At 46.4% G+C, this 10,547-nt stretch overlaps 1 protein-coding gene across 2 annotated transcripts in view; it reads left to right on the top strand.

The window, feature by feature from the left end:
* The window catches only part of LOC106544831 (lysosomal alpha-glucosidase), a 34,063-nt gene that overhangs the window by 5,423 nt on the left and 18,093 nt on the right, over positions 1-10,547 (top strand). Inside the window, exons 1-5 of one of the 2 annotated variants that reach the window (XM_087729423.1) lie at positions 1,935-1,955; positions 3,723-4,255; positions 5,090-5,235; positions 7,217-7,382; positions 8,665-8,761. In XM_087729423.1, the coding sequence (XP_087585549.1) occupies positions 3,734-4,255; positions 5,090-5,235; positions 7,217-7,382; positions 8,665-8,761 (931 nt within the window). In that variant the 5' untranslated portion in view covers positions 1,935-1,955; positions 3,723-3,733. Of the gene's footprint in view, positions 1-1,934; positions 1,956-3,722; positions 4,256-5,089; positions 5,236-7,216; positions 7,383-8,664; positions 8,762-10,547 lie in introns of those variants that run through there. The other variant, XM_087729422.1, reaches the window with a different exon arrangement.

Raw genomic sequence — 10,547 nt, 5'->3', positions numbered from 1 at the left:
CGGCCTGGCCACGCCCACTCCCTTTCATTCTTTGGGGAAAGAGGAAGCGCGGGAATGCGTGGTCGAAAAGCATGAATGAACTCGGGAGGGTCTCCTTGCTTTTTGAAACAAAAGGGGGCGCGGGGGGCGGGATTCTTTCTCTGGCGGGATGCCTGCGTGGCCTGGAGCCCTAGATCCCATCCTCTCCATCCGTAGGGCGGATAAACCGGGGAGTTTTTTCCCAGCCTATCTGAAGATCCTTGCAGATTTTGATTGATGACTATTTATCAATCTATGACAATAGATTGGTGTCTATTGCAGTTATTTTTCAAATCCTTATATATGTATATATTTAGTGATAAGGGACGCGGAGGCTTAGTGGCGAAGACGCTGAGTTGTCGATCAGAAAGGTTAGCAGTTTGGCGGTTCGAATCCCTAGCGCTGTGTAACGGAGGGAGCTCCCGTGACTTGTCCCAGCTTCTGCCAACCTAGCAGTTCGAAAGCACGTAAAAAATGCAAGTAGAAAAATAGGAACCACCTTTGGTGGGAAGGTAACTGCATAGAATAGAATAGAATATAAAAAATAGAATAGAATTCTTTATTGGCCAAGGAATTTGTTATGCTCAGTGTGTGTAAAAAGATAAGATACATTCATCAAGAACCATAAGATACAGCACTTAATGATTTGTTATGCTCAGTGTACATAAAAAGTTAAGATACATTCGTCAAGAATCGTAAGATACAGCACTTAATGATAGTCCTAGGGTACAAATAGGCAATCAGGAAACAATCAATATCAATATCAATCGTAAAGATACAAGCAGCAAAGTTACAGTCCTGCAGTCATAAGTGGGAGGAGATGCGCGATAGGAACGATGAGAAGACGAATAGTAATAGTAATGCAGCCTTAGTGAATGGTTTGACAGTGGTGTTAGTTAGTTGTTAAGCAGAGTGATGGCATTCAGGGGAAAAACTGTTCTTGTGTCTCGTTGTCTTGGTGTGCGGTGCCCTATAGAGTCGTTTTGAGGGGTAGGAGCTGGAACAATTTATGTCCAGGATGCGAAGGGTCTGTAAATATTTTCCCAGCCCTCTTTTTGACTCTTACAGTGCCTCAATGGAAGGCAGGTTGGCAGTAACTGTTTTTTTCCCCCCCTGCAGTTCTAATTATCCCCTGAAGTCTCTGTCTGTCTTGTTGGGTTGCAGAGCCAAACCGGGCAGTTATGGAGGTGCAGATGACAGACTCAATCATTCCTCCGTAGAACTAAATCAGCAGCTCCTTGGGTAGTTTCAGCTTCCCGAGTTGGCGCAGAAAGAATAATAGCAGTGGACTTATATACCGCTTCAGGAGCCTTTCAGGCCTCTCTAAGCGGTTTACAGAGAGTCAGCATATTGCCCCCAACAATCTGGGTCCTCATTTTACCCACCTCGGAAGGATGGAAGGCTGAGTCAACCCTGAGCCGGTGAGATTTGAACCGCTGAACTGCTGATCTAGCAGTAGCCTGCAGTGCTGCATTTAACCACCTGCGCCACATTCTTTGTTGTGCTTTTTGGATGGTATCTTTGATGACGCATGAAACGAAGAGAAGCCTCTTGTCAGTCTTGGGAGAGGGGAAAAAAAAAACTCAAGATGCATCGGGTCCATGCTGGATAAGGCCAGGAACAGAAGGGAAGACAAGGGGTTGGCATAGAAGGCTTCTTAAAAACAACAAAAGCAGGCACCCCATGAAGCTTTAAGCCTGATTTGCAATGCCCTGTTTGGGGGGTTTCGTTTCAAGCCGGCGCTTTTTGTAGAAGGTTTACTGTTGTGTGTGTGTGTGTTGCAAGTGCCGCACGCTGGGTGGCTCTCTTCCCCTTCCTGCTGTGGCTCTATCAAGAGGAGAAGCACGCACACACACAAACACACACACACACAGGTATGACTTGCTTTTCTTTTCTTTTTTTAGTTCTGGGCTGGCCTTCCTCTTGACCTCACCAAGGTAACTTAGGAAGCCCTGCTTGGGAGGTGGGGGGGACTTTCCCCGTGTCCAAAACACCTTTAAAACGGTTTGTTTGTGGCTTGACTAAACTTTGCTTTCTGCACCCGCTCTCCCCTCGCCCTCCCCAGGGTTCTCTCCACTGTCCCCTCTTCCTTGATTTCTAACCATCGTGACCCCCCCAAGAGCTTCCTAGATGCTTCCTCCGAGGATTATTCGTGGCTGTGTCCACCCACTCGCAGCCTGATTCCGGTGACTGCTGCGTTTCCCTGGGAGCCTTGGGATTTCTCTCCCTCCTCACCAGCAACATGGCTACGCTTGCTGTCTAGCGGGAGTCCAGTAGAAAGCCGGGCTTGGGCAGAGAGCAGGAGACAGCTGACGATGATCTAATCGGGGCCCCGGGTGACGCGGTGCACCAAACAGCGCTTCGAAGCCTCCAGGCTCCTGAATTAAGATGTTTTCAGGTCCTTATCTTGGATTTGGAGCCAAGCTAGTAGCCAGCTGAGGCGCCGAAGCAATGGTGGGATCGTCAATCAGTTGGGTTCACTCAGTTGGAGCCCCTGGTTATGGGAGGAAGCTTTCTTGTCCCCTTCAGAGGGGGCCTTCATCCCTTTTCCTCGCAGGACTATGATCTGGAGATCCTTGGAGCGTAAATAACGTTCCTCGTTTTCACTCCCTGTCCTTATGATCCCGAGAACTACAGATAAAGTTGAATTTATTAAGAATGGAATAGAAAAGGGAATAGAATAGAATAAGAGTTTAGAATAGAATAGAATATAGAATAGAATAAGGAATAGAATAAGAGTTTAGAATAGAATATAGAATAGAATAAATAATAGAATAGGAGTTTAGAATAGAATAGAATAAAGAATAGAATAGAATATAGAATAGAATAAATAATAGAATAAGAGTTTAGAATGGAATAAAGAATAGAATAGAATAAAGAATAGAATAGGGAATAGAATATAGAATAGAATAAGGAATAGAATAAGAGTTTAGAATAGAATATAGAATAGAATAAATAATGGAATAAGAGTTTAGAATGGAATAAAGAATAGAATAGGGAATAGAATAGAATATAGCATAAGTAAAATAGAATAAGAGTTTAGAATAGAATAAAGAATAGAATATAGAATAGAATAAGAGTTTAGAATAGAATAAGAGTTTAGAATAGAATAAAGAATAGAATATAGAATAGAATAAGAGTTTAGAATAGAATAGAATAAGAGTTTAGAATAGAATAAAGAATAGAATAAAGATTAGAATAGGGAATAGAATAGAATATAGAATAGAATAAGAGTTTAAAATAGAATAGAATAAGAGTTTAGAATAGAATAAAGAATAAAATATAGAATAGAATAGGGAATAGAATAGAATAAGAGTTTAGAATAGAATAGGAGTTTAAAATAGAATAGAATAGGAGTTTAGAATAGAATTCTTTATTAGACAAGTGTGATTGGACACACAAGGAATTTGTCTTTGGTGCAGATGCTCTCAGTGAACATAAGGAGAATAAAAAATATTCATCAAAAACCATAAGATAAAACACAGTGAGAGTCATAGGTTACTAATAAGCTATCCAATCGTACTAGGAAACAAATGAAACAATATAAATTGTAGAGATAAAAGCAACGTGGTTACAGTCATAAGTGGGAAGAGAGAGGTACCAGGAAGGAAGAGAAGAAGAATAGTAATACAGGCTTAGTAAATCATTTGACAGTGTTGTGGGAATGAGCTGTGAAGCATCCACTGTTTATCTTCCTCCCGCAGCAACCGCCACCATGAAGTCCTATCAGAAGCTGAGCACGGACATCCCCGGGATCACCGAGGCAGGGGAGGAAGACCCTGATGGGAAACCATTGTGCCATCAGAAGTTGTCGGCTTGGTGGCTAGGCGGGGGCCTCTTGATGGTGGCCGCCCTCCTGAGCGGGGTGACAGTTTGGGTTCTCGGCCAGATTTGGTGGGGCCAGCACGTGGTTCCCTGCCTGTCCAAATGCTCCTCCGTGCCAGAGAACCGGCGCTTTGACTGCTACCCGGAGAAAAGCGTGATTGTGACGCGAGAACTTTGTGAGGGCCGGGGGTGCTGTTTTGTGGACGGCGAGACGCCCCTCGATAGGATGAACGGGATTCCCTGGTGCTTCTATCCCCCCGATTTCCCCAGCTACACCTTGGGGGCCACGAACGAGACTGAGCTGGGGCTGGTGGGTTTTCTAACCAGGGAAACGAAGACTTATTATCCGAAAGATGTTGAGAAGCTGCGGCTCAGCGTGGACTTTGAAACGGATTCTCGGTTGCGTGTCAAGGTGAGACACTTGAAAAGAGGTAACCAACCAACAGCAGAAAAGGAAAGGAAGAGAAGGAGAGGAAAGGGGAGAGAAAGAAGAAAAAGGAAAGGAGGGAGGGAAGGGATAGAAAGAGAAGGGGAGAGGCTAGGAGAGGGAAGCGGAAGAGAGGAGTAGGGGAGAGGTAAGGGAAGAAGGAAAGGGAAAGGAGAGGAGGAAGGAAGAGGAAAGGAGAGGAAGGATAGAAAGAGAAGGAGAGAGGGTAGGAGAAGGAAGAGGAAGAGGAGTAGGGGAGAGGTAAGGAAAGAAGGAAAGGGAAAGGAGAGGAAGGGATAGAAAGGAGAGGGTAGGAGGGGGAAGAGGAAGAGAGGAGTAGGGGAGAGGCAAGGGAAGAAGGAAAGGGAAAGGAGAGGCGGAAGGAAGAGGAAAGGAGAGGAAGGAGGGAAGGGTTAGAAAGAAAGAGTGTAGGAGAGGGAAGAGGAAAAGAGGAGTAGGGGAGAGGCAAGGGAAGAAGGAAAAAGAAAGGAGAGGAGGAAGGAAGGAAGTAGAGGAGGGAGGGAGGATGAAAGAAAAATAGGGTGGTGATAATACAAAATAGCTGTATGGGATGGTAAGAAAAGTGACCCAGAATGTATATTTTAACTTTTTATATGGAAAAACAATATGTAAAAGTGATAAAGATAAATAAGGAGAATAACTATGTGAATGTATACCTGTAACTATATGTGAGAATAAAAATAGAAAAAAAAAACCTTTTTTAAAAGAAAAGGTGAGACACTTGTCAAACGTTCTCGCTGCCCCTTCCCGATGTGGCCTTTGCTTCCACGCGATCCGTGTTTGTGTTTCTCTTCGTAGATCACCGATGCCACCAATCCCCGGTACGAGGTGCCTCTTGACGTCCCCCAAGCCACCAAGAAGGCGGAGAATCCCCTCTATTCCGTGGAGTTGTGCAAGGAGCCTTTTGGTTTGGTCGTGAAGCGAAGACTCTCCGGGACAGTTCTGTAAGCTTTTTTTCTCCTACGGCTCTTATCCTGCTGTCTTTCCAGAGAGAGGAGGCTGCCTGATCACACACACACACCCCTTCTCCAATCAGTAATAGCCAAGAGGGGTTGTGCAACAGCTCCGTCCTCTGAAATCAGTATTTTTGAAAGAGAGTGTTGTGGCCCTCCAGCGGAACTGGGGGAAGATTCAGACAGTGAGGAGGTTGGGAAGGAACATGGGCTAGTCCTGGAGTCTGGGGGAGGCTCTGATTGGGGCTGAAGCAGAGAGGGGGCCAGGGCCGTCTGACAGTTATCAGCTGCCTTTGGAGTCAGGCATCAGTGAGGCAGACGAACAGCTGGAGCCTGTTCCCAGTGTGCGCATGCGCAGAGTTGCCAGACGAAGGGAGCAGCTAAAGAACAGGGGTCGACTTGAGAGGAAGGCCACAGGTGGACGATGAATGGCCCCTCCCATGAGGAATAAAAGAGGAGCGAATGGGGAGTGGAGTTTGCAGGAGTCAATTCGTTCATTCCTGCATTCTTCCCAATTATTAGGACATCTGAAAGATATCAGCCTGGCACTTCTCCAAGCCTGATAAATTGTGAACTATCTTGGAAGACTGCAGGAGAGGAAAGTCTTTGCTGGAGAGGAATTCACTGTCAATTAATTAAAAGAGGTTTATTGGGACAAGAATTTGGTTTTGTACTGCTGGGGAAGCTTAGATCAGAACAAAGAGGAATCCAGATACCATGGCTGTCACATGGCTGCGTTTCCTGCGTTGCACCTTTATGAAGGACAGCCAGTCAGGGACCACAGATGGTCAGATGCCTCCTGCTCAACATTTACAAGTGTTTAGAAAAGGCAGGAAGCTCCCCCTGGGGATCCTCTCTCTTTCATCTCCTCTATTTGTGGTCTTATGTCACCGTATCAGCCTGGACCAAGAAGCTCGGCAGAATTTCGGGGCTTCCTACCAGGGGTGAAATCCAGCAGGTTCTGACAGGTTCTGGAGAACCGGTAGCGGGAATTTTGAGTAGAACCGGCAAATGCCACCTCTGGCTGGCCCCAGAGTGGGGAGGGAATGGGGATTTTGCAGTATCCTTTCCCCTGCCACGCCCACCAAGCTACGCCCACAGAACCGGTAGTTAAAAAAAAATGGAATTTCACCACTGCTTCTTACTAACTCAAATTGAGGAGAAACTTTTCCTTTCCCAAGCCTTCACATTTACTGATTTATTTTCCTGGGCTCATCGGCCCCTTCGGTCATGATTGATTGAGGATCCAGTTGCTAGCCGAATTTTATTTATTTATTTATTTATTTGTCTGAATGATCCGTGCCGCTGCTGATTTCCAATATTTCTTTTGCTGCCGCCTAGAAAGCCCTTCTTAAGTCACAAAAGTTTAAAAAAGGGGGATTTTTTAAAAAAAAATTTAAATTTTTATTTTATCAATTTCATATATACATTCACAATTATATGATCTCATAACTGTTATTAATAATATGTATTTATAACTTTTTTTTCCTACAGTTGACAATATACTTGAAGATTGCTTTCTTACCATCCCATAGATCCATCTTACCTTACAACGGTCCTACTTCTTCTTCCCTCCCTCCCTCTTTCCTTCCCTCGTTTCTTCTCTCCTTCTCTCCTTCCCTCCTTCCTTCCCTCCTTCCTTCCCTCCTTCCTTCCTTCCCTCCTTTCTTCTCTCCTTCTCTCCTTCCTTTCCCCCTTCCTTTCCTCCTTCCTTCCCCCCTTCCTTCTCTCCTACATTCCCTCCTTCCTTCCTTCCTTTCTTCTCTCCTTCTCACCTTCCTTCCCTCCTTCCTTCCCTCCTTTCTTCTCTCCTTCCTTCCCTCCTGGCTTCCCTCCTTGCTTCCCTCCCTCCTTCCCTCCCTCCTTCCTACCCCCCTTTCTTCTCTTTCTTCTCTCCTTCCTTCCTCCCTCCTCTCCTTTCCCTAGGGGGAAAAAAATATCGTTCCCTTCATCGGGGTGTTTTTTCTCCTAGGCTGAACACAACAGTGGCTCCCCTGTTTTTCGCGGATCAGTTTCTCCAGATTTCCACGGTCCTGCCTTCTACGTTTCTTTATGGGCTGGGAGAACATCAGAGCAACTTCCTACATAACATGGAGTGGAAGACGCTGCCTCTCTGGGCCCGGGACATCCCTCCAACGGTAGGTTTCCACGCTGGGTTGAGGAGTCGGTTTTGAGTTGAGTTGGTGTCAGCACTCCTCCATTAGATAATTAGGAAAGGAAAACCACGAGACTCCATTGATAGAAATCAAGTGTACTTTTACTAATTATGAATGATCAGAAGCGTAGCAAAGCGAAGACTGATTATTTAGGCGCGAAAGCAAATGATATATAGAATAACCCATTCCCCACCCCTTGGCATCCCAGTTACAGTCCAATCATAATTCTCCCAAGTGTCAGGTGTGAGATAACTTCGAAAGGCATCACCAAGATGGAATGTCGGTGCCGTTGGCCTTGGCGGGAAACCTCCTCCGCATGCGCAGTAAGGTTCAAACTCCAGAATCTTCCTCCAGCACAATTAGTAAACCCCTCCCAAATCCCATGCCCCCCCCTCCCCGTTTCAATGGCAGCCGAAGCAGCAGCAAAGCAGAGGCTGACAGTTGGTTTTATTTTCAGTGGGGTTACAATTTTTTCCCCCTTGGTTCCCTCCCTCCTCTGGATTTCCATGCGCCAGAGCAGATACTCTGGGTCAGCGATCACTGGCCTATAATCAATAAAGCTATCATATCACAAGGGGCTGGATGCAACTTTGACACGATTCAGGAAAGTCTTCCTTTGTTCTTAATGTGCCTCTGTCTCACTTTCAAATCACCCGGATGATTGGCTGTGGAAAGGTACCAAGGTACACCCACACTACACCTATCCTCCGCGAGTTGCACTGGCTTCCTATTGGTCTCCGAGTACGATTCAAGGTGCTGGTTATTACCTTTAAAGCCCTACATGGCCTAGGACCCGGATACCTTCGAGACCGTCTTCTGCCGCACACCTCCCTAAGACCGATAAGATCGCACAGGATGGGCCTTCTCCAGGTGCCATCAGCTGGACAATGTCAGCTGGCGACGCCTCGGAGTAGGGCCTTCTCTGTTGCTCCTCTGGCCCTATGGAATGAGCTGCCCCCAGAGATCCGGACCCTACCCATTCTCATGGCCTTCTGAAAAGCTATCAAAACCTGGCTATTCCGGCAGGCCTAGGGCTGTTGACCTCTGGACTGAGGTCCAGCCCCACTTAGATTGGGTGCATGTTGTGTTTCTTTTAATTTGCTGTGTTTTATTTGCTTTTAATCTTTCTTAATATTTTTATTTCTGTAAGCCGCCCGGAATCCTCCGGGATTGGGCGGCCTATAAATTTAATAAATAGAATAGAATAGAATAGAATAGAAAGGAAAAAAATCAACCTGAAGTTTTCTCTCTCTGTTGTGTACAGGAATTCTACAATCTCTACGGCGTCCACCCATTCTATCTTCTCATGGAGAAAGCTGGAGCTGCCCACGGGGTTTTCCTCCTGAACAGCAACTTAATGGGTGTGTGTGTTTTCCTTTATTCCCTTCCGGAGGTGTTTAATGCGGAGCCCAAATACCTTGGGTGAAGACACGTAGCTACCTATTTTGAGCCATTCCTTTATTTTCATATACAGTTCCAAGTCCCACAAGCTCTAGGTTGACTCAGCCTTCCGTCCTTTCGAGGTCAGTGAAATGAGGACCCGGATTGCTGGGGGCAAGAGGCTGACTCTGTAAGCCACTTAGAGAGGGCTGGGAAGCACTGTGAGACTGTATATAAATCTAAGTGCTATTACCAGGAAGGAAGGAAGGAAGGAAGGAAGGAAGGAAGGAAGGAAGGAAGGAAGGAAGGAAGGAAGGAAGGAAGGAAGGAAGGAAGGAAGGAAGGAAAGAAGGAAGGGCCATGTTGGCGCAGTGATTAGAATTCAGCACTGCAAGCAAATTCTGCCCACTGCTAGCAGTTTGATCTCAACCTTCCCTCCTTCCAGGTGCTCCCATGTTACACCCCTTTTAGGCGGCCTGCACTGGTTGCCGGTTGTCTTCCGGGTGCGATTCAAGGTACTAATTATGACCTTTAGCAATAGCAATAGCAGTTCGACTTATATACCGCTTCATAGGGCTTTCAGCCCTCTCTAAGCGGTTTACAGAGTCAGCATATCGCCCCCAACAACAATCCGGGTCCTCATTTTACCCACCTCGGAAGGATGGAAGGCTGAGTCAACCTTGAGCCGGTGAGATTTGAACCGCCGAACTGCAGATAACAGTCAGCTGAAGTGGCCTGCAGTGCTGCACCCTAACCACTGCGCCACCTCAGCTCTATATTATGGCAGAGAACCGGTTGTTAAATTATTTGAAACCCACCACTGGGCCAGAGCATCCATTCCCAAGCAAGGCAGTTGTTAAGTGAGCCGTGCCCGGTTTTGCGCCATTGTGCAGCGGGTGCTACAACACGCGAGGATTAGTTGTGAGTTACTTTTTTCCAGCACTGTCGTAAGTCCAGACGGTCCCTAATCGGAGGATTGCTAAGTCAAAGACTGCCTGCTTCCCATTCCTCTTCCTTTTTTAATTCCTTGAAACGGATTTGCAATCCTGCGAGACGACGCTTTGAGCCAGAACTTCAGGATCCAGACGATCCGAGGGGGAAATGCGGTCTTGAGGGCGCTTTCTGGAGCCAAGACATCTGTTTCCTGGCTCAGGATGGCCTCTTTAGCAACTGCCAGGCGTTTAACCGCATCTTTGTCAGCTGCAGGCCTCTCACGGCTGGGTTTTCTGAACTTTCTGTCCTTGGCCCGTTTTGCATTCAGAGGTTGGCTGATGAAAGAAGGATCCAATGAATGAATTACCTGAGATTGCAGGCAGAACCGGCTTCCCTGCTATTTAGGCCTAAGCAGGCGAATGTTTTGATTTTTTTTTTGCTGTTCCCGAGGCCAAAGATAAGGAAGAATGAGAGGAGTAGGGCCTTGTCTTGACTTCCTCTGGGATGCTTCTGAAGGCTTCTGTGAAGACAGGCTGAGGGTTTCTCTCTGCATCACAGTTCTGTTTTGTCCAGAATAGGGTTATCTTCTGCAGATAAAAGACGGATGGTGCCACGCCTTAGTTGCAGAAGTCAACGTCGAGATCTTCTCTTAAAGACACAGTAGACAGAGTTGAAAGCCACTTGCCTGCCTATTTTTTTTTTCTTGGTATGGATGAACATGGAAAAGGTTTTGTGTTCACTTTCACCCTCCTCAGAGGCAGCTGTGAAAGCCATAAGGGTGGTGCGCTTCATAAAAATGTGGACAGCTTTGGCGTGTGGGAATTGGTGGTCCCC

The sequence above is a fragment of the Thamnophis sirtalis genome, unplaced genomic scaffold (genome assembly GCF_051295495.1).
Source record: "Thamnophis sirtalis isolate CommonGarterSnake01/CBP01778 unplaced genomic scaffold, rThaSir2_p1.2 scaffold_14, whole genome shotgun sequence".
NCBI classification, from domain to species: Eukaryota; Metazoa; Chordata; class Lepidosauria; order Squamata; family Natricidae; genus Thamnophis; species Thamnophis sirtalis.
Note: the sequence above shows the minus strand (reverse complement) of the source record. Positions and strands in the feature narration are given on the sequence as shown.